The sequence below is a fragment of the Hyposmocoma kahamanoa genome, unplaced genomic scaffold (genome assembly GCF_003589595.1).
Source record: "Hyposmocoma kahamanoa isolate Upper Pololo Valley unplaced genomic scaffold, ASM358959v1 192, whole genome shotgun sequence".
Lineage (NCBI taxonomy): Eukaryota > Metazoa > Arthropoda > Insecta > Lepidoptera > Cosmopterigidae > Hyposmocoma > Hyposmocoma kahamanoa.
This window is the reverse complement of record NW_020653719.1, coordinates 9245241-9270497: the sequence shown is the minus strand read 5'-3', so window position 1 is coordinate 9270497 and position 25257 is coordinate 9245241. Positions and strand designations below refer to the sequence as shown.

The 25257-nt window shown below is 36.3% G+C and overlaps 2 protein-coding genes across 2 annotated transcripts in view; both read right to left on the bottom strand.

Annotated features, from left to right (window-relative positions):
* The window catches only part of LOC113226683 (serine/threonine-protein phosphatase 2A 56 kDa regulatory subunit gamma isoform-like), a 76681-nt gene extending 74366 nt beyond the window's left edge, over positions 1–2315 (bottom strand). The window contains exon 1 of the mRNA XM_026459405.1: positions 2226–2315. Within this exon, the coding sequence (XP_026315190.1) occupies positions 2226–2315 (90 nt within the window). The remainder of the gene's footprint in view (positions 1–2225) is intronic.
* Positions 2316–21166: 18851 nt separating this feature from the next.
* On the bottom strand, positions 21167–22559 carry LOC113226682. Its single transcript, XM_026459404.1, is given in 4 exon segments — positions 21167–21387; positions 21848–21893; positions 21948–22166; positions 22169–22559. Coding segments are annotated over 4 exon segments (795 nt in total). The 5' UTR covers positions 22478–22559.
* Between the last annotated feature and the right edge of the window lie 2698 nt (positions 22560–25257).

Genomic DNA, 25257 nt, shown 5'->3' with positions numbered 1-25257 from the left:
CAATTCTTATAATAATAATAATAAGGAATTATTTTAAGGTGACGTCATTCTACATTGTTTATCAGTTTAAGTAGAGTATTTTAGTCGTACAACTAAAATACTCTAGAATACGCTTTAGAAGACGTGCGCCATCTATGCTTAAACGCCGCGCAAACGTGTGTCTTGTGTTGTATACAAGCAACCTGCAACTAGAAGCGTACATTATATTGTCATACAATTAATATGAAATCGACAATGTCGCCGGTTGCGGCAGTATGACACTGTCGCCGGTTGCCACAACCGCAATTTATATGAAAATAGAATATTCGATTCTAGTTGGCGGTTGCTTGTATTCAACACAAGACACACGATTGCGCAGCGCCTTACTTACGTTACTTTAAGGCTGTATGTTACTTGGTAATAACTAGAAATTCACTATCACAAGTTCCCGAAAATGTGACAACCATAATGCACCATTAACAGTAACATCACAGCGTAATATATATTTACGCATAATTTTATACATAAAAATGTTAAGACGAATATATAAAATAATTAGAAAGATGACCTCACAAAGAAACCGTCACTTGGCTTTATTGGAAGACGTACTCAGTTACAAACGTATATAGATAATATGTCACAATTTGTGGAGTTACGAATGTTAGAAATTGTTTCTAGAACGGATAAATCAATATGAAAAATTGTATTACAAAACTTGCTTTTTATATAGGCGTGGTAGAAGGACATTTTAGTAGCAGTAGAGCTGCTTGTGAAAGAGTTCGTCCAGCGAACCACCGCCATTTTACTTATTTCTATGTCGCCATTGCAATGTAAGCATTACTGTGTTCCGGTTTGTAAGGTTGCAGGTGAAATTACAGGCACATGTCAACTTATGTCTCAGGGTGATGGGCGCAGTGACAATGCCCCTCAGCTCTTTGCTGTGAACACACAAACAGTGGCACAGCAACTGTTCTGGGTAGGCATATCTCTCTACCATCACTTGTTCATCCGTTTCTGCTCTGGGGTCAGAACCTAAACTTATAAGGTTCCTGAGCGCGCACAAGTTATAGTGCCCTTCTCGTACACTCTCAAGGTCGGTAGGGAGGGTCACTATAATCAAAAGTAATGTAGAAAGATATGGGGCTGCCCCCTAAATGAATTTGTAACTTTGTAAAGACGACACTCAAGAACAACTCGTTTATTTTTATTCATCCTATTAATGCTGTCTCTCAGCGCTCTTCATAAAAAAAATTACTATATTTCTTAACATAAATTTAGTAATTGTTTCTCACTTACAAGTGTTTAGGACGTATAAACGGAATAGTTGCGGTTAAACGGAAATGGGTGCTGTTAGTTTAATGGACGAGGAATATAGTGATGACAAAGAGAAAAAAATTTTCTTTTTTAACATAAACTAACTCAACTAATTATTTTCTTATATATAATAGTAACAGTAGAGCTCCTTGTGAAAGAGTTCGCCAGGGAAGTATATTTCTGTCGCCAAACAGTATTGCGTTCCGGCTTTGAAGGGTAGGGTGCTGGTGAAATTACAGGCACATGGGACTTATCAACTTATGCCTCAGGTTGACGGGCACAGTGGCAGTACCCCTCAGATCTTTTTGATTTAAAGCTCAAAGCGGCACGACATGTTCCTCCCGTCATTTGAAAATATAGCATAAAAAAAAAGTTACATCTAGAACATAATTTCCAAAGTGGTCCCTACCCAGTGGGCGCTAGAGTCCTATGGGGGCGGTAGGGGCCTCGGAAGCAATTGCTACCACATTTGAAAAAATAAACCTGAATTATTATATATATATATATAAAACATACCTACATTTTTTTATCTTGCCTAAGTGGGCGGTGAGTCAAAAAACCTGTGATCTAGAAAGAACAGCCTTTGAAGCCATAAAAACAAACTGATTACCAAATCAATATTGTTCACAATAACGCTGAGTTACAGAATCAATACAGCACAAAACGTAGCTAACATGTTTGCATAAAATGTTACTTCCAAATACCATAAACAGGTTCAAATGTGCGAAAATTCTCTACGAAAAACCGAATAGGTCAAACGAAATAAAATTCATTCTCAAATCATTAACATTAATATGAAAATTGATTCTAATAACACAGCTACGTCTAAAAAGCCATCAGATTTTATGGCCATGCGACATTTATGTGAACATTCATGTATTCGAGTAATCTGCATACGATCCGATTATTTGGGTATTTTTCCGTGAACTTACCTTCGTTTCTTTGCATTGAGGTCGATGTTTGAAGCCTCTGAACATGCTAGATAGTGTATAGGAACCGTAGTTGGTTCTTGGTGCTAACATTTTCACTGTCACTTGTTTTATTCACAGCCGCCTCGAGAATCTTGGAGTTTCACTTTTAAACACCAGTCATAAATTAATTTCAAAATGTTCATTTTCAAACGTGTATTGTTTGAAACACAGTTAACGTTTGTTGTCTGTGAAACGATTGTAAAAATTATACAAGAATTACTTTAAATTTTCACACTAACATTTTGGGATTAACTAAATTTTATGTGTCTAGTAATAGTACACTGCTTCGTTCAGTGCAACAAAACTAAGGATTCCAAGAAACATCTAAAAGCACCATCACCGCCACAAATGCACAGAAAGATCAACACACTTTCTCCGAAAACGTCAGTCTGACTCAGCGTCCAGCTAGATTTGGTTGTAAAATTATGGATATATTTGGCATTATCGTTATAAATTGGAAAGTTTAATCAACCGAACTCTTTTTGGTTTACGTTTTATGTGTAAAAGTTCGCACATTTCGACGGATTCATAACGATGACGAAAACGGTCTGTTACTGACTTGATATCTGGTACTTTATGATATTAGGTACACTTTCCTGACGTTAGTACGCCACGCAGTAGATTCGAATTCGAAACTAACAATTTGATCTTAGGGACAATTTGTGGAATACTGAGCCGATTTCTTTTTATATGATAAATAATGACATAACTGTCTCTGTAGCCGAACGGTTACCATCTGAGGTCCCAGATTCCCGGGCCGGGAGAAATATTTGTAAGGCCTACATTTATTTCTCTCGTGAGTGTGGGTGTAATTTGTGGTTGTCTATGTGTGTGTCCATGGCACCTGCAACACAGGGTTTCCCTAGTGCAGGGCTATGTTGAGCGTGTGCGTTATTAAAAAAAAAGACAAATGAAAAATACGTGACAGTTTTCATTCTTGAGTATTTTCGATAAGTAAAGATTTAGAAACTTATTAACTTTCGCGTAATTTGACTTTGTTATAATCATAACTCGAAAATTAAATTGAAATCAGTATTGTGCTGAAAAAATACATTTAAAAAAAAACAGTTATTTTGCCGCCTCTTTATTCTAAATGTGCAAGTGTCTGCAGATGGACTACTTTCTCTTTTTTTTTAAATTGATAATACCAAGTGATGGGATGAGCAAGTCGTGCGCCTGGTGGTAAGCGGCACGCCTGTCCGCCTGTTCTGCACCAGTTACAGTGCCGCTCAGAGCTTCATGTCGCAAAGATTGCAAGACACAAGTTGACAAGTCCCATGCGCCAGTAATTTCAAAACCGGAACGCAGTAATGCTCACATAAATGCTTGGCGGTAGAAATTGGTACTAAATTATGTTTGTCTCAGTAAATATCAACTTTTCAAGAATTTACGCAAGAATAAAAGTGTTCTGGAATGCTGGAATGAAATTAATCATCATATAAATAAAAAAATCGGCCCGGTATCACACAAAAAGGTGGAACTACGAATTATCAGTTTGAGCCTACTGTGCGCCGTAAAGCGAATTATCTAGTATTCATGAAAGTCAGGTCACGGCTGCTTAAATTTAAATTATGATAAAATTATAATCCGACAGTAAACAGTTCGTGTTAGTTTTGGAATTAAGGTGATGTACGTGCCAACGTTAGAATATGCAAACACTGTCTCACTAATAATCCACTTTAAAAGGAACTTCGTAAATATCCTCTTATTTATCATATCTAACGAAAGGCATAAAGTACTTCGAACGCATTCGAAAAGGAGGCGAATTTAACGGTACTTTATACTAGTTTGATTTGAAAGTCTAAATTATGGAACTACTGAATGAATGATTTCGCATTGAGTTCTGTATAGTGTTGGGTAATTGTCCGAAAAAATTATTAAATGGCGGAATTTTTCTGAAGTACTTCTCCAATAATACTTTGGATTTCTTCTGAAGAATATGACATGAAAATTCAGTAATCAATTTTTTTTTTCACAAAGCAATTATTTTTTTTATTTTTTCCGTGACTCAACACAAAGTCCATACGACTAAAAGAAAAGTAAGTATTAGCCACATTAATCGCGTAGGTGTAAAAAGCCACTACTGAGAATTTTGCCAAAAGCGATAAAATGCTCTGAAGGGACCGCAGATTAGCCACATAACTAAGCATTTCCATTCACACATCTAAAGCATTTAGAAATGTGATTTGGACACAATTCAAAAACTATGATATTTAAAACCTTCACAGACTGTGTGGGTGGGATTTACATTAATATTTTTAACGCTGCACCGCGGTATAAATAACAACACATGTAAACATTACACACCCACTTTTGCGTCACTGAGAAATTCCGCAAAAAAAACACAAGATTCACGGTTTTAAATAATATTTAAAAAGCACTAGTGCTATTTGAAACACGACTACTGCCACGAAGTCGATACACAGTACATCGGGACCGGGCAATATGATTTCTAAACCCTGCCATTTGCCAATCTTCACGTTCGTTTTCCTGTAATCAATAATAATATTACTACAAAGAACTATAATTGACTGACACACAGGCCAATGATTATGTAATTGATGTAAGTTTATTATTCGAAACTGTTATTTGAATTTAGGACGAAAAGAAAAAATATTATTTGAACTTTGAACTAATGTTCTGGAATTCTTGCAGTCCTGATCGAATCTCATTAACAATGAAAATTCGCATGAAATTGTAAAATGTTGTTTTAAGAAAAAAAATGTTTTACTTTTTTGATTTTCGCGATTGTTAAACAAACCAACGTTTCGAGTTCTTTACAGGTCCCATAGTTGTTTATAAAAAACAAGCAAATATACTCGATTTAGATCCGAAATAATCTCAGTACAGAGTACAAAAAACCGACCTCAAAAGTTCGTAAAATTAAATGTATTTGCCAAATTTTATTGCAAAAGTGAAAGTTAGAGAAACCGGATTCATCCTTTAGTTTGCAACCCTTAGAGGTGGGATATTTTCTCCAAATTTAAATGAAACTAATACTGAGGTACCTTTTTTTCCAACTAAAAAAAGATGAGAACAAGGAAAAAAATATTTCGAATTGAAAACCTCCTCCTTTTTTGAAGTCGGTTAAAAATGATTTTATTTCCAAATATTCTAATGTCCCTTATAGCCGGGATTCACACTATTATTACAAATGCATTGGGCTCCGCGTGGAAACTACAGCCTAAACCCACTCATTGTGAGAGGAGGCCTGTGCCCAGCAGTGGAACAATATGGACTCACCTGGGCCACCGCTATTCAAATTCAAATTCAAATTCAAAATAATCTTTATTTCATAGGCAAGCATTATTACACTTGAAATCGTCACAATATTAAACTCTACCGCTCATTCGTAAGGCAGATTCCCCTGAGAAGAATGAGCAAGAAACTCTAGGGGTTGCTCTTTGTAAATAACATTTACAATATTTTTTTTTTATTTGAAACATCAGAGATCGAGACTACCTCCATGAGCTAAACGGGTTATTACCACGGATTTTTGTCATCCAAGTACGCAGAAGTTGTGTAATAAACTATTACCAACTGAGTTACAAGAGCGGTGGCCCCATTGTGGCAACAGACGCTGGTTCGAGTCCAGTCGGAACGAAGGAATTTTTCTTTATATTGTTCGATGTTTAAAAATAAATTGGTAGCAAAAACATCACGATTTTCAATAATATAAATATCTATCATATAACGTTGGCTGTGCGTTAACTACGCCAACGATCCGCTTGATTACCTAATGGCATTGCACTTTATTCTCGACTAATTACAATTGTGATGATGATGCACTTGAAGTCGTTTGTGAAATAATATTTTTTTCTTGCCAGCTCAGATTACAATATTGTAATCTGAGCTTGCCAGCTATAGGCCTCTGCACGGTACGTACCGATCAGGGGCGAAAGTTGATTATTTAAAAAAGGTAAGCCGACGTGGAAGGCACGCAGCAAATGCTGAAATGCAAGATGTATCCCTATTAAGTTGGAGAAAGAGTTTCTTAGGCAAGCCAATGAAAATTGCGTCTTGTGGTGCAGCTGATAGGCGAACGTTCCTTTATAAATAATCTACAAAATTAATAACTGCTTCTGAGTAATATTTATTTTATTGAATGTCATAATAAAATACTCGAGTACGAATCTATGACACTAAGGGTCGTATTCTAGAGCTCTTATAGAACTCTTATTCTTATAGAATACTTAGAAATACGACCCTAATGGCAGGGACTTGAGTATGATTTCGAGTACTTTAAATCATACTCAAATCCTGACTTCAGCATTGAGTACAGTTCTAGAATACGACCTTAAGATTCATACGTTTATTACAGTTGGCGCATAGCATACGTGAAACGCGCGTCATCGGTGCGTATATAGCCGTGTGCGTAGGCTCTCAGTGGCTTAGTTGGCACAGCGTCTGGCACGGTTTGCTAGAAGACGCCGGTTCGAATCCAACCGGATCTTTGTATTAATAAAAATACTGACAGTTTAAAGTTTCTGCTGTATTCTGTACGTTGTCTGTAAAAGTAGTCGCTTGCGATTGTGTAAAATATTTGTCTACACAATATTCTTGAACGTTGCATTATTTTTGTGAATACCCCGTCCGTAAAAAGCGAGCAGCAATAAATTTCCAACGTCACAAAACAAAACGAAACAATAAAAATTAAAGTAATACAAAAAACAACGTGGCAAAACATTTTAAATAACAAACATACTGCAATTTGGAATAGTGTGATATGTGCGGCAGTGGCGTACGAAAAAAGATCTTAAGGCGCAATCTATATTGCAGCGAAATGGAATAGTAGCCAAGAAAACAGGTCGCGCGTCTTTCGAAGAATACTCGCGCTGTCTTGGGAATTCCCGCAGCTACATCTTATGCACTTTATACGTTACACAATTGACATAAAATTTATTATGGCTTGAACTATTTCGCTATAAAAACGCTTCTATTTCGGTCCGCGGGATTGCCGATTACATTGGTAAACTGAGCCTCATTCCGCTAATGTCAGAGCCGAGAATAGGTTATGAAACTGGTTTACATAACTGTATATTACATTTTTTAGTTTCCTTTGTCCACGCATTTCACGGGAAATATAATCCTGATCCTTCATCACTGATATGTAATATACCATTTTACCGTCAGACAAGGTATGCTGAAGTTCCAATCCAGACGGATCGAGGGAATTTTTCTAAGTGTTCAAACTTTGTATTACTAATTATAACAAACTAGTGGAATAATTTCACAAAAAATAATTTAATATCAAGGTAATGAAACATCATGAACAAACAACACTCGCCAGAGCCAAACTTGAAATTTCGTAGAACTCTGAAAACAAACTTAGTTACAAAACAATGGTCAAGTGTAGAGAAAAACCAATTTTTGTCTCAATAACCAACCAGATGACCTGTGCAAAGGCAATTAACGTCAGTTAGCTCAGCGCCCACGACCCACGTGCGCCAGCGAAAGCAAACAATGTTGCTAAATTTAGAGTCAAGCCAGAATATTGGCTGGCTTTCCTATTTAACGCCTTTTTGTTGTTAACAAAATGAGGAACGTACGAGAACATCCAAGACCTAATGTTGTATTTATAAAAAAATACAGGCACATGAGACTTGTCATCTTATGTCTCAGGGTCCGATCTTTGCGATTTGAAGCTCTGAGTGGCATTAAAACTGCTATGGACAGGTGTGTAGCTACTTGATCGTCCCGTCACTTAATAGCATAAAAAAATTCGTCGCTTACAAAGCTATAGATCATAAACACTATATTAGTTTTTTTGTTCTTACTTACAATCTCTATTTGGCTTGGTCAAGCACTTTATATTGTTTCCTGTTGGAGGAAATTCGAAAATGACATTGGTTTATACCTACATATTTAAGTATACTATAATTTATTATTTGTCCGTGAATTTTTCTAAAATATATAAATAAATAATAAATGAATAAATATTTGTATACATAGATTAAAACAACTTCCTTTTGTTTTGTAATAATTTTCAAATACTTTATCTTTGTATAGTCGCCATTGCAAACTGTGACGTTCGTTTTTAATAAGCGTCAATATGTACACCTACACTATTGTTTCATTATTTAATAATTATGTAATGTTTTCTACGTGGAACGAATTATTTAAAACATCACAGCATGACTATGTAAATCACTTTTGCCTTTGTCAAAACTGGTCTAAACGTGATAAAGAATATGATTTGTGCTTTTAATAATTATGGACTACATGTTACTATAGGTTTTATTTACCTAAACTAGCTAGATGAAGAAATATGAGAAATAGAACCTTTTTACAGTGCAAAATGCAAAAGTTTATATTCATATTTATATCTTTATTTATATTGCTTGCCACATGGTTTCACATAAGATGTTATAAAATATGAAACAATAGTCACACATGTGACACCCTGCAAGGGCGCCGCAATTCAGGAGAGAACTCCAAATTATTAAATACCAATATAAATATCTCTACAAATTATTAATACTAACTGTTTTCTTATAACATAAAATTAAATAACGTTTAAGGAAGGATTTATTATTTATGACCTAATCTATTCAATGACTAGGAAAATGGAACATTTTTCATCTAATTTATAAAACGCGTTATTGAAAAGGTACTTTTTCAGATGGGCAATAAATGCCGATTTTTTCTTGGTTTTTTGCCTCATTTGGTATGCTATTATATATAAAATTAAATATAAAATTCATGAATGATTAATTATGGATTATTTACAGCGCTAGTTGTAAAGTTTTATTAATCGTCTTCAAAAAAAGGAGGAGGTTCTCAATTGGACTGTTTTCTTTGTGTTTAACGCGATTATTCCGGCCTTTGTGAACCGATTTCGATGATTCTTTTTGTTAGATAGGAGGTACCTCAGTAGTGGTCCCATTGAAATTTGAAGAAAATATTCCACCTCTAAAGGTGCCAGATTAGAGGATGGATTTCATCCACTTTTCTTTAACCGATTACAATAATGCTTGGCTAATACACGTCGAATATAAACACGTCGCCGACAAGTGCAATTAGTTAGAAATATTGTTATTATTATATTGTATGTATGTTAGTAATTAAGGTATATAATGTATGGGTCTTGTGGCCAGAAATAAATGTCTAAATAAAAATAAATAAATAGATGCAATTCCACAAACTTTTAAGGTAGTTTTTTTTTAATAAAAAAATTATATACGAATTATGACAACGCGTTAACTTGTGCGTAGATAGTGTAAGCTCCTAAACAGCCACGATACGTAGTGGGTCTTTAATTTCACCTAGAAATTCTAATTAAACGAAGTTATTTTGTTTGTACTTGTGGGGTGGAATGAAGGTCGCACACCAGGATGCTTCGTTAGTGGCCAATTAGCAGATCAATTGAATAAATATCCACTTGATCGTTTGTTTCTTTTGTCCGAATAAGCACTAGTATGTATAATATTTTTTATTATGTATAAAATTTTGGGATCAAAACTCTAGTGCACGAAGGAGATTTTTATTCACACGATCTTGACTTCGTCTTCATGAAGCTCTAGTTGGATGTTGATAAGCAATAACGTGTCAACTAACATTATTATTTTCGTTGTTTTTTATAGTTTATTCTAAAATTTACTTATAAAATGAAAGCTTTTGCTGTTGGGCTCGTTGTTTTTGGGGAATTATAGTAATAAATCACAACAATTCATCATTCCTGAGGTGATAACAGCAAAAGTTTTCATTTTCAAAAACAAATCACTCAGCATTCAGTTATGACCAGATAATTCCGGTTTATTGGCATTCATTGGAGTGAAGGGAAAATAACACAGATACTTTTAAGTTTTACTTGGATATAACTTCTAAGAGCCCCGCTTGTCGTATTTACTTTCAAATATAAATTCTGAAAAATTTTTATGGTTTATTTTTGATGAAGTCAATATCATGTGGAATTAATTAGGCATCTCATGGATGGCCGTAATCCTATCATGCCCTTGTGTTGAAAAGGGACTGCTTTATTTCACAAACAACTTTGCATGTTTATTTAACCTCAATAAAATGAGAAAAACATTTTTTTACATGTCAGATACAATAATACATATAGGTTATTTACAAATACATCATCATGGTGGCAGTGTAATATCAAATGCGCGTAGAAGGCGCAGGCGCAGCGTATGATAGTGAAAGCGATAGCAACATGTGCAAAGATAACGCTAGAGCTCGACCGTAACCAATGAAATGCAGAAGCAAGTGCATTTTGCCGGTTTTTTGATAGAGTTGTTTCTACACTTTACACATTCCGATCTTATCGAGTTGGATCCTAGGTTCTAGAGAAAATCGGAAAACGCGTGAACATGTATTGCAATTAACTTTCATAAATTCGTACCCTTCGTAGAATAAAGCCACATGTCAGACGTCAAAAGCATTATTACCTTTTGTTTTTTAAGGGTAAGGTGCTGGTGATGTTATATTGCCCGGTATCAAACTAGGGAATTTCCTGAACTATGAGTACTAGACAACCGAATCGAACCCGGGACCTCCGCATCCAGCGCCCACAATGTCAACCGTCAGGCCACGGAGGTCATCAATTACAGGCACATGGGACTTGTCAATTTATGTCTCAGGATGACGGGCGCGTCACGCGGTGGCGGTGCTCTAAGGGCACTGTAACTGCTATAGATAGGAGTGTCGCCTACCATCTGGCGCGCGACTTGTTCGTCCCTGTTACTTGGTTTCATAAAAAAAGCAAAATAGTGCATCTAACTTAACCTATTACATACGTCGCTCATTTGGTGCTACACTAACGCAATTGTACTTATTATAATGTTACAGGAAATGGATTTGAATTGATTTTTTTTTTATTTTATTTTAAATTTATGACAAATATATAAAACTTTGTTTTCTTAAAACACATACAAATTTAAAATTGCTGCCGATTTTTCTTCACTTCTTAAACACTTGTTGTTTTTCAGGCCTCTTAATTATATACATAATTTTGCCAAAATTACAATTAGGTATATTTCGATAAAAAAGATTTTTTCTATTTTTGTTTCATTGGGAAGAATATCTACGACAAGAAAAAAATTGTAAGTGCGTAGTATTCTTTATAATAAAACTGCATTTCGAAAAATGTCTGTAGGTACAATAACATTATAATCCCTTTGCAAATAAAACGCAAAATCTGGCTTCTAAGTGTGTTTTACCTTACGATATAAGAGTCAACGGAGAGAATGATCAAAGTCACTTGCAGACAATTCTGGTAACAAAGAATTTTTAAATTTGAGAACTTAAATATTGGTGAAAAAGACACGCACAAATACTACCTGAAATAGAGTCAATGCTGACATAAATGTATGTAACGCTATGTAATCCATTTTAACTAAAAACATTTTTATATCATTTTCAGCTTGTTTACCATTTAGTAAAGCAAGCATTTTTATGGACATTGAACCTTATTAGCCTTTTTCTGATTTTAGCGTTTACCAAAGTGGATGGCGGTATTAACTCAAAACGTGTTTTAAGTAACTTTGATCATTATTTCCCTGGACTCTGCATATTCTGTAGTAAATAAAAAATGTGACTAGTACTGGTTGATGACAATTACTATCTCAGTCAGCCGTGACCATGGGACCTGTGAAGAGCCGGAATCCGTTGATTTGTTTGAAAAAAAAAAAATGTGTAATTTAGATCCGATAAAAATACGATAGCTTTTAAGTATAAATGTGACTGTAAACTTGTTATAGTGCATTAAAACAATGTGAAAATTCTAGAAACGCCTAAGCAAACAAATACGTAGGTGTATGATATTAATTACAACGAACTAATCATATGTAGGTGTTGCCGGTACATTGTTTCAAATTTTCCATACTACGTAATCTGGGTTATATGGATAAGTTCATCGTCACTTTCAACGCATTTTACGTCCCACTGAGCACGGGTTCCGTCTAAAGCGAGGGCTTAGGTCACAGGGTCCCTCCACAATGTGTTTTAATTCATTTCTGGTGAGAGTACCAAATCAACATCTGCCGACTTCATGAACGAGGAGTTTTGGCCGAAGGGCACCCACGTTGCGTCACACGTCATATTATTGGTATATATTATATATTGGTATATATTGGTATATGTATGTTAGTGTACAAGGTATGTATTTATGAGTTTTTGTAACCTGATTATAAATAAAAAATAATAATAAATAAATAGTCCACAACTCTGGCCCAATGAAGTTAGGGGATTTCACAAGTTCTCCAAGGGCAGTGAACCTTTCTCGTATATAATAATCAATTTGGAATTAAACAACCTTCCTTTTGTGAGAGTGAATAAATATATTATTGTTATATTTATTTTAGACTCTCGCCTCTCCCAAAGCCTAAAAGATAATTTTGAATTTTTAAATGGGAGAGGCGGTATTCCCCGGCAATGGCACAGTCGGTCTGGGTCAGCAACACGGGTTCAAAAACCGGCGAACAATACGTGCGGTTTCGAGCAGGGCCGCCTTCTGCATTTGTGCTGGAAGCGACACGCCACAGAAATCCAACCGCCTCAAGCTGTTGTTAGCAAGGCTGAGTGGAATTAACCCATTTGCGGACAAAACAACAGGGATTATTATTATCACGATTTTTACAAAACAACAGGGATTATTATTATTATTATCACGATTTTTCTTTCTCCTTAACAGTTAGCGAGACATATTGTTACTAAATATTCACAAAGTAAGGGTAAGTTATTCACTAGTATATTACAATTTTCGGTACCAAGTACGCAAAGTTATCTTGTGTTATATTATTAAAAAAAAAAGATATTGTGTATTATTCACCGATACGAAAGTAATGAACAGAAATAGGAAGAGTATATTTACTTAAACTTCAAAGAAGTAATATATAGAGCGGGTAATATTATGATATGGGTAAGATAATTCTCTCTGAATTCGCGGATCACTGTATTATGTTACGTTTTATATGTTTGATGTGCAACTAGTAATTACTTTAGTAACGGTAGCATATCTAGAGGAACATTTCTGAGATAGTTACTCGATTTTTTTGCCTTTTATTTTTTAATAAATTCGGTACTTCAGAGGGAGGTTCATGAAGAATATTTTACAATTGGCCGCTGATGGCCTTTACTGCTTGTCCGCACAAAAAACAAACAAAAAGGTGCGTAACTAAGTTTCGAGCGGAAAATGATTATTTTTGTCTAATTGAAAGATTGTACATGAAAAATTATATGAATTTTAGATATACTATAAATTCTTCCAATCGCGTATAAAATTGGCAATAGTGAGGTCAAATCTCAATTCATTATCGAAAAAAATATAATCAAATGCGAGTCGCATCTACAAGTTTTTAGATTTATAACTAGTATTGCAAAGGGTAGCTGATTAAAAAGTTTTAATAAAACGAAAATAAAAATGTTTACTTGATATAACGTCAATACGAATCTGCTTTCTTTTGCATTGAGCTTTGACGCAAGTTTGAAGGTAAAGTTGTGTTGGCCAGCGATCCTATATGTCACGATCGTATTAGATATTTTTTTTTTATTTCCAATTTCGTAAAACAAATGCTGAGTTGTGTCGTAAAATTTCAAAAATTACATTCCGTAAATTTTACTGCACGTCAACAACAACATTGACAACAATGTGCAGCAATTAACTCCTTCAACGTAGTTATGAATTAATACGAAACTTGATGAGCGGACAAAACGTCAAAAGGGCCGGTCATAAATCATAGCGTGCCGGTACTATTATTGTCTAATGAATTACATAAAATCGCGATGTTCGGCCTTGTAAAATATAAAAATTTATGAAACGCTCCTGGGGGCGCCCAATTGGGCATGGACCTCGGTTCAGGACGACTCTGGACACACAGACGGGCGTGCTGTAGGATACAATCTGCATGGGTACACGCTGAACTGGGGAGCTCGTTCTAATTGGCTTGTGACGTGGTCAGAGTGATATGGTCGTTTAGGGTCGTCGTTAAGCGGGAGGTATTACCCATCATTAACCCATTTATACATTCCACTGCTGTGCATGGGTCTCCTCTCGGACCAGAGTTTAGGAACCTTCTTCGACATGCAGGATTCATCACGATGTATTCCTTCATCGTAAAAGCTCATGGTAAATTGAAATTTAAATTTCGCACATCAATTCGGACAAAACCCAGAAGTGCGAGCCCGGATTCGAACCCACGGCGTCTGCTTGAGAGGTCAAACCATTAGGGCGCGTTTATTCGACATAAATTTCATCGCACTCACCCCGCGCGGTCGCGGAGCGGAGTCCGCTTTGCCGCCACGCAGCGGCCGCGTGCGTCTAACTGTCATGGCAAAATACGCTCTATTCATTTTGTTTTTACATTTTAACATAAATGAGCGTCCCAGACACGCGGGCGAGTCTGGCTTGAAATTGGTCTACCGGCGGTGCGCGGCGGCAACGCGGGCTCCGCACGGCGACCGCGCGGTTGTATTCAGAGGAATTTAAATGTTGTCGCCTAGTGAACATAAATCAGATTCGCCATTAACGTACATGAAGGCGTGGCAACTGGGCGGTCGCCGCGCGAAACTTTCGCCTCGTGTAATTGGGCGCTTAAGCTACCGTTATTATTATTATTATTATTGATAATGAGACGGAGCGATAGATTTTTATGTACTAAGTTATATGAAATTAGTGGGGGATTATTTACTTCGCGATAAAAGTCCGTTTTCCAGCGGGTTCATGTCTTTATTACGAATCAGGAATGTGCAACTCTGGATAATTTGCAAATAACAACCCTAATCAATAATATACAAAGCTAAAATTTTGAAAGAATCGTATATATATATCCTCCCGTGTACCTACTTTCTCAAAACTACAGTTTCACAAGTTTACCTATGAATTTATTACATATTTTAAATAATTTAAAGAGATAAGCTATTAAAGAAATGTCCTTGATATTAAGCCCCACGAATTCTACATGTTATTCTCAATACGAAATTCTAATAATTCTGTAGAGGTCAAATAAGGGGAAAGCAGACCGGTACTAAAATATGTAATATCGTAAAGTAAAAGGCTAAAGCTGACTTTATCAATATAATTGCTTGTCTGAATCATAATTCTGTGTAGTCAGTGGTTTCCAAATGATAAGGGAAGATGCTGCCAAAGAACTACAGAATTTAGCAAATTCATTGTCACCATCATGAGCAGCTAAATTATAATAAGAGGTTTTTTTGACACTTGTCATCGCAACGTAAAGAGAGATGTGAACTAAACATACGGTAACCACATTAAACGATTCTCACGAGATATCGATTCGAAATTTTATGAGTCTGTGTTTTCGGGTCATTGGTTTTAATTTCTAGATAGAACAAATTTACATTTATGTAAGTTTAATATAGATAGATATTATTATATTATATTTCGTTGATTTAATACAACGTTACGTACAACCGTCTTTCGTACTTTTACATTGTGACGACTACAGCTCAATCTAGCCTCTGGTTACCTATACTATATTTAATTTTATACAATTGACAACTTTGTACAGAAACAAAGATTTATTATTGTTTGATGTGATGTAAACTAGTGGTTAAAATTGTTTCTGACTTACCACGTAAATACTTTTTCAATCAGTTAATTCAATTTATATAACACTAGGTTCACGTTTTAGGTCATCATGGAATTTATTGGAATATGTATAATGTACGCTTCTCCATCATAGGTATCATTTTTCAATGTTTTCAAAGCACATTTTTCGAAAAGAGCGTCGCCAAACTTTGTATATTTCTGAACTAAAATAATCAGTAGAGTATCACATTACCAAGTTGTTATTGCTCAGCGTAAATCAATACAAAGGAATTTCTAACACACTGCCAAAGTGTCAACCATAACATTACAAAAACACGCGCGTTACGTAAACTCAAATGTAGGAGGAATATGATTTGAATTACTTCGACAGCACGATTTGTTCGAAAACATAATTTTAATACTAATAAAACAAAAATAAAACGCTTTTGGGGTAATTGAAGTCACTATCACTAAGAATATGTGTGTACTGCGGTAGTTAAATATTTTTGTTAGCATAGCATTTACAGCCAGTGGTTTTCAAATGGGGAAAAAAAGATGTTGTAGATGACATTTTGACAAAAAGATAACCTACAAAGAATTAAAGCAGTTTATATCACTATCATCATCAACCCATTTACCCCACTGCAGGGAACGGGTCCCAAGGTTTAAGGTTTTCTGACACAATGCATGTTGGTGACTTCACACGATTTCCGAGGATTGAGAACTGCCTCCGCAGCCAAACGGTTACCTTGCCGGACTGCCATGCAGAGGTCCCAGGTTCGTCTCCCGGGCCGGGAAAAATATTTGTATGGCCTACATTTATTTCTCTCGTGAGTTTGGGTGTAATTTGTGGTTGTCTATGTGAGCGTCCAAGGCACCCACCCGCGACACAGGGTTTCCCTAGTGCAGGGCTATGTTGAGTGTGTATGTTATTATTATTATTGTGAACCCTCAATGACGTGCAGTTTAAAACGATGTTTTTCTTAACCGAAAATTTCTTGGTAAATTTAAAATTAAATTTCGTATATAAATTCCGAGAAACTCGCATCTCGTGGATGGACTCGAACCTACGACCTCTGCTTGAGCGGCGTTAGATCAAGCCATAAGGCTACCACGGCTTGTATTACAGAGACAAAGTAACAATTTTTCAGCATTGTTACCATCAGCCAAATATAAGATATGGCAAACAGCACAAATAATGGCAACAGTGATAGTGTATTTGTCAAATGAATGCTGCAACATTCACACTGGTATCTTGGGCAGCCTGTTGCAAAACACTCTGCAATATTTGCAAGATTCTTGATCAACCCAGTGAAAGGCTTTCCATGTATTCTCAGCTTTAATACCACTCATAATTTTATATTATTAGTTACAATAGTTTAAGAAATTGTTGAGAATCTAAGATGCTATGCAATCTTGAGATAACAATTTGTTTAATTTTCACAAGTCAGTGATAATGTACTATCTGTTTTACTGATAGCTAAACTTGTTAAGAGGATAGAGGCCATTTTGTTTTATGGGGAGAATGGGTTACTTTCAGGTGTATGTTTTTTTATTATTATTATGTTCTTTATTTATCAATAAAACGCACATCAATGCGTTAAAATGTACATTAAAAATCCTAGATGTAACATATTTAATGTAACAAAGCTTTCTGGCTGTATTAGTACTTTCAAACTGTTTGTGAAATTATGCAACTTAGTGACTACTAACTTATAATATGAAAGCATTGTATGTGTGTGAGATGTATATTAGACATAATAATATATTAAACAACACAATAGTGTAATAAATGAATGACAAGCGCATTGGAGATGAGGAATTACCTTTGAAAGCCGACTAGGGAAACAAATTTGTTTAAGCTCATGTCGACCGCCAAGCTAAGTGACAATAGAGACTGTAGATTCTACCATGAAACAGATCAAATGCATCTGCACCCCCTGAGTCAATGTTGTAACTACGAACCTAATTGGATTAAAAAACTCACTCTTCTGCAAACATATAGCCAGGTGAAAAAACAACTGAAGCTAATGTAATCCCAGAAGCCTTTAGTTCTGTTAGTCTTGGTTTAAATTTGTATAGTTCTATTCATGATATGTTAAATTGCTGGTGTTGAAGGTAAAAACAGGTCTAAAATAAGGCACCATAAAACAATCAAACAGTTAAAATAAACAATGTAACTGGAGAGGAAGGTAACTGTAACCGTTTCAAAATAAAAAAACATGCAGTTGAATAATGGTATCATAATATGAAGTTTACCAAATATCACCATTTTGCTATAATGATAATTTTTTTTTTTTGTGAAATTACTCCAGTAATTTGTTTTATAGTTACACCTTCAAGGTATGCTGAAGATGCTGAATCGAATTGAGCAAAATTGAATGAATTTTTCTAGGTTTGATTTTTGTATCAAAAACTTCTTCTGATCATTTATAGACCTTACCTACTTCTACTGCCAAACAGTAATGTGACCGTTACTGAATTCCAGTTTTGAAAGGTAAGGGTGCTGGTGAAATTACCCAGCACATGGACTTGTTTCTTAAGAGTGATGACCACAGTGGCAGTGTCTGTCAGATCTTTGTGATTTAATACTCTGAGTGGCTCTGCAACTGTTATGGACAGGCATGTCGCTTGCCAAGACAGGCCGGTGCACAATTTCTTTGTCCCATCACATTGTATTATAAAAAAAAAATAACAATAGTGATTTTATCACAGGTAAAGAAAATATAAAAGAGTCATTTACAGTCACCAAGTTAGGACTATAGGTCCAGTTATCATAATCTCTTTGATGAATAATGTAGTGGTAATTAACAAATTAATTTTATTTAACAACATCATATATAGTTCAATAGTTGTCACAGATACTTTTTAAAATCGTAATAAAAAATTTAGGTACCTAATGTCAATATGTTACAAAAGATTATCTGTACAGAAATTGTCAAAGAATTGTAAAGCACATGAAAAGGAGTCAGGGCTGGTAAATCATGAGTGGTGACCAAAAAAAAAGTGCGGAAAGGATGGAGTACGCACACAGGACCATAGAATTTTAAAAATTGGCTATTTGTTCAGATTTATAATAAAAATATATCATGAATTAGTAAAGACTGCAATGCGTCCAGAGTGCATACTAAAAGATTGTAATCTAAAGTACCGCCTAGACGTAGAATTCAAGCTGTCGCGAGAAACACCAGGAACGAAAAAAAACAAAAACCTGCTTCGAAGCCCTACTACAACATTACAGTTCACCGTTAGTGGATACCATCAAGATGCTAGTTGGAAAACGCTTGTAAATTGCATTAAAGCTAGCACTCACCTCCGGAAAGTTGTCCCCATTCTTTTCCTTATCTACTTTGGTCTTCATCACCTCCTGCGAACAACAGTCCTCACTAAAACTCTCACAACACCAATATTTTATTTAGATCACACCAGTAAACGATTTTTACACATATAAATTATTCAGAACCGCATACCACAACGAACTGACATGGCATAGTAAACTTACGATGTGTACGAACTGATGCCGCCGGGCAACGAGTTTACAAAGTTTTCGGCGGACACTTGCGTTATTTCCAGTTCTTAGTAGTAACAGCGAACTTTTCTCAGGTTTCCAAACTCACCTTTTCTTTTTTCGGCATAATAAAATTTGTAAATAAATCTGAAAATACACAACTTTTTAGATATATTCAATCTGAAGTTAGTTTTTTATTTGTCAAATACCGCGCTAGGATTGGCTAAAATAGTCACGTGACCTGCAGGGCAATGACGTTTGCATTTTTTTTTTGTTTTTTCTTTAAAGAGTTTTGGCTTGGGACACAAGTCTTTTGAGCCATATCATGGTTTAATTATTGGGATCTTCATTAAATATTTTCCAGTGTCGTTCTACAACATTATGTTTTCACTTCCTCTTAAGTAGCTTACTTCTTGTTTGGGTTTTCTAAATTAGTCTTTTAAGTAGCGGGAGTCAATATTTATGTTTCCATGTCTTTCACTTATAAACATTTTCTTATCGGCCGGTGTATAACGGCTACAATAGAGTAGGGGAGACCGGGGCTGGTAGTTCCCGGGGTAAGTTGTTCTCACAGCAATTAAGTAAATTTTTTCTTCTTTAAATTTTTTGGTCTGTCTTTGTTTATTATGGGCCGATTCATACGTATCTTTTCTAAATTGTAGTGACATTAGTAAGGAATCTTATTGTTTGAGTATTTTTTTTATTGATTCTATTACTTTGCCGGTATGTCAGTCTTCGTATAAAAACGTAATTTGGGGCTGTAAGTTTCTCCCTCGAGGGGCTGGTTGTTCCGTGGAACAACTTCCCCCAATTGACCTGCAATCATACTTAAAATTTTTATGACCATTTTTCTTTGTTTTGAGGGTACCAAACTACAAACGGGCTCATGTCAAATATTTAGACAAGATAATAGAGTCACTTATGTGTGTCTCAACTGTGATTCAGATGAAGAAATGGTCGATGAATCATATTACTGATGAATAAGAATGTAGTTTTTTTTTAAGTTAGTTGTGCATAATATAAACATTATGTAATGTTTGTGTGTGTAATGTAATGTGTATGTATGTACATACAATTATAAATTAGGTGGTTTTATTTAAGAAAATCTTTGTTATTCTGTCATAGCTTAGGCGGAACAATTTGCCTCAAAGGCGGGACAACGCGCCCCAAAGCGGAGCTGACCGTTCCGCTCCGAAATTTGTCAAAAATTGGCCTCTATGAAAAAGACTATATCTAATATCTCAATATTAGTAGAAGTGACTATACTATTACAAAAAGCGATAAACATTTGTTCAACATTTCCACATTTTGAAAATCAAATACATCATTTTCAGTATAAAACTGCAAGTTATTTGAAAATCGGAACGTTCAGCCCCGCTATTCAGCCCCAACAAGTATAGCTTGCGAGTTGTTTTTGTCATACTCGGGATCCGTGTCATCAAGTAGGCGTCTGTATAGGAGTTGCAACGAATATTCGGTTACTATTCGGTATTCGGCTTATTCGGCCTATTTTTTGCTAATATTAAATCACTTTTCGGCCGAACACTTAAAAACAGGAGGAAGAAATAAGAAAATACAATAAATTATCACAAATAGTTACTTCTATGAGATTAAAAAAGGTATCAAATTAAATGAACACTACCTACCTACTTATTATGTCATGAAATCATGATTAAATAAACGCTAACAAAATCAACCTAGTACTTATTGTTTGCCAATGAAAATAAAATTAAGTTTTTGAAAGTTAATCAAACTGAAGTGAAATAAACAATTACTTTCTTCGTTAATTTATTTATTTTTTATTTATTTACATCTTTATTTCGGACAACGTGATCCATAAATTGTGTTCTTAGTGGCTATGTTAGTAAAAACGAAAAGAAAATTAATATTTAATGGCGCTTGTCAGCAAATTGATGAACACGTTTTGCTAACAAGGACCTGCAAAAAATGTCGCATCATGGGGGAATCATATCTCCCTGCTACGGTCATCAGGATGGAGTTCGTGCTGGCCCGCAATCTGCAGAGCAGCGAGGCCGTCTTTTTGCGCATGATGGCGTAATAGTCATCGACACGAGCCTGCGCAAACATTCCCGACGCGCTGCAGAAGCGAGGCAGCCCCATCACTGTTTAAATCTTATTGTCAGTCCTTTTACACGTGCGGTCTGTGGGTCAACTATACGCAGAGGACATACAACGGCCTGTGCGTGCAATACAACAACGCGTTCCGGGTGTTGCTGGGGCTGCCGCGCTATTGTAGCGCCTCGGGGATGTTTGCGGAGTCGCATACAGACGGGTTTGCAGCCATTATGCGCAAGAGGTGTGCCTCGATGCTAAGCCGCTTGCGCGGCAGCCCCAACCGCATCCTGAGCGCGTTGTCTGCACGCTGGGACTCGCCGATGTTCGCACACTGGATGCGACTTCATAGCATATCATCAGTCGCATAGTTTTATTTTGTTTCTTTTTTATTTTGTTTTTTGTATTGTGTAACTAACCCTTAGAATTAAGCATTTTGTAATTTTTACTAACAATCTATGGACCCAGTTCCGAAATACATGATTATTATTATTATTATTATTATTATCAGCATCCTGAAGCCGTTATTGTACTGAACACGAAAGGCGCTAATGGCCTTTTGCGTAAAGTTGGACCATAGGTTGCACGTGTAGTGTACTTGGCAATAGACCTTGAAAAGCTTGATTTTTGCCTGCTCACCACAGCGCGCAAACCGCCGGGCCAACATGTTACATCGGACCGCCAGCGCCCTCCGCTCCCTTATGTCTGTTTGGTCCTTAAGGTCGTCGGTTACAAAGTGGCCAAGATATTTAAATTGGGAAACTCTTTTAAGATCTACGCTATTTAATGTAATGGGTGGGACCTAATCAGACTTTTGCCACAGACGGCCTTAAACATCAAGTACTCGCTCTTTTTGACATTGTATGTCAAGCCATGTGTTAAAGCATACCTCTCACATATTACCAGCAGCTCTCTGAGTGCTCTGACTGTCGGACTCAACAACACCATATCATCAGCGTAACTGATATTATTGATGGTAACATCATCTACGCGACACCCTATCCGCCTGCTGCTGAGCTCGACAATCAGGTCATTCACATACAGGTTGAACAGCTTAGGCGAGGTGATGCCCCCCTGCCTTACCCCGCACTCCAACCTGTACGTATCCGACAATTTATCAGCCCATCTCACGCAATTCATTTGATTATAATACCAATACTGCAAGATGCGCAACAGCTCTGCCGGCACCTTTCTGCTCTTCAGTTTGTCCCACAGGACATCATACGAAACGAGGTCAAATGCTTTGGAAAGGTCCAGAAAGGCTGCTTATACAGCTGTCCGACGTTCCGCATAGTACTGTACCGTGTGCTTCAAACTGAGGATGGCAGCCTCTGTGGATAATCCAGAACGGAACCCGAACTGTGCGTCATGAAGATGCAAAGTTTTTGAGGCATGAGTCCAATAGGCTGTCGAGCACCTTTGCTAAAACAGTTGCCAGTGAGATGGGTCGGTAATTACATTTATCTGCTATATCGCCAGTCACATCCTTAACAATTGGAACTACAATGAATAGAATAGAATAGAATAGAATAGAATCGTTTATTTCATGTTATCAATGTCACAATATTACAATTGGAAATACAATGTCAAGGGATAACTATGATCGTCAGTAATAAAATTATAATAATAATAATGAATATAAAATAAAGTAGTATAACTACTGCTTGTCGAATAAAATAAAATTAAAATTGTTTCAAAAGAAACTCATCGACACTGTACAATTCAATATCCAATAAAAGGTTTTTTAGTCGGGTACAAAACGTTGCATCGTTTCTAACACTTTTCAGGTCTGTGGGTAGATGTTCGTAGAATCGGGGACCTATTACCCGCGGATTTCTAGTTGCAAGTTCGGTACGGTGGGCAACGGATTTTAGTAACGCTCGGCCTCCGCCTGTACGTCGCTCATAAGTAGCCAAGTTTTGACGCGCATAAACTATTATATCATAAATATATTGTGAGTACATGGTCATTATATTGTATTTCTTAAAAAGGTTTCTGCAGGTCTGACCCTTTTTTATGCCTACTATTGTTCTTAGTGCACGTTTTTGAAGAATAAATACCCTAATCGACTCAGTTGAATTACCCCACAGTGTGATGCCATAAGACATCAACGAATGAAAATACGCATAATACGTCTGCCTCAATACCACATTGGAGACAAGAGGACGCAGTTTCCTCAGTGCGTATGCAGCACTTCCAAGTTTTTGACATAGAGTTTGTATATGTGACTTCCAGTTCAAATTTGAGTCTAGCGTTAAACCCAAGAATTTACAGGTGTTACATAATGGAACAATGGAGGTGATAATTGGCTTTGTTATAGAATTTCTTCCTGAGAACAACATAAGGTTTGATTTCGATTCGTTAAGAATAAGTCCATTCGCAGAGAACCACTCACACAGCTGCTCATACGTGCAGGCTAATTTTTGAACGCCTTTGTTAGGTCACAAAAAATGCCTGCAGTTTTATACTTATCATCTATACTGGTAATAATAGAATCTACTATATTTTGTGCTGCAACTACGGTGGATTTACCTTTCCTATAAGCATATTGTCTATCTGATAACAAATCGTTCATTTCGAAATGATCCATAATACTTGTTGATATAATAGATTCTATTATTTTTGATATATTCGGAACTATGGTTATCGGTCTGTGGCTTTCAACATGGGTCACGTCCCCCTTCCCCTTAAACACTGGACATACACGAGTACTTTTTAAAATATCAGGATATATACCTTCTCTAAACATTTCATTTATTAAAATAACGAGTATGTCTCCAATCACTGGCCACACCGACATTAATATATTTATAGATATATCGTATATGTCCAGCGTTTTTGACGTATGCCACATACCCCTCACTACCCCCTCCAACGAGTCACGAGTGACAGTTGGAAGGCTGTACTGAGGAACATCGCATTCACCCACGCATTTTCTTAAAAATGACATTGATTTTTCTTTATTATTGTGTAGATGTAATTTTGAAGTTATTGTAAGAAAATAATCATTGAAGTAGTCAGGTATCATGTCTACAGGCACAATGTCTCCCTTGTGAGTCAGTCGAACGTTTTGTTGGTGATTCCTAGTTGAAACCTCATCGTTCACAATCTGCCACATTACCTTACTCGAGTTTTTAGTAGACATCATCTTATTATCATTAAATAGACGACGATCACGCAAACTCATAGATTTTATTAAATTTGAACGATGTTGAAGACATTTATTTAAAACATTATCATGTGGAAATTGGTGTTTCATTGAGCAGAAATTATTATACATTGCAATGTGGTGGTTAAGTTCTTCACTCACCCATGGAATAGTATTCCTCTTTAAAGATATTTTTTTAACTGGAAAATGGTCCGCATGAGATCACAGGGAAGGTGAGAATGCGCCATGCACAACGAGAAAAACGTTGCTAACACTCTAGGCAAGTGGACGCCGGCGTGCTGCAGGTGCTCGATGCTGAGGCCGTCATGCCCCGGTGACTTCCCTCTAGTCATCTTTCTGATAACATCATGGACTTGTTTAGCAGAAAAACGAACCAGGTCAGGGCAACTGCACGCCCCATCATCGACCCCCTACTGCGCGGGCCTCAGCGGCGACTTTACCTTGAAGTGTTTAACGAACACGTTCGCAATAGCTTCGGGCTCGTTGGCGTCTCCGACACTCACAGGCAGTCCAGACCTTCCACCCAGCGCCGCCGTCGCTTTCCAAAACCTCCCAAAGTTTTTTGTTGCGTGATGTGATGTAATAATATCTAGTTTGATATGTTCTTGGTAAGATGTCATAAATTTGAATTATAAACTTGAAAATAAAATTTCCTTTTTTGTTTCTTTTTACAAAATCATGTATCATTACTAGTTTAATTTAATTTAACTTACATATTTATACAAGTTACTTTCATATTGTAACCAAATTG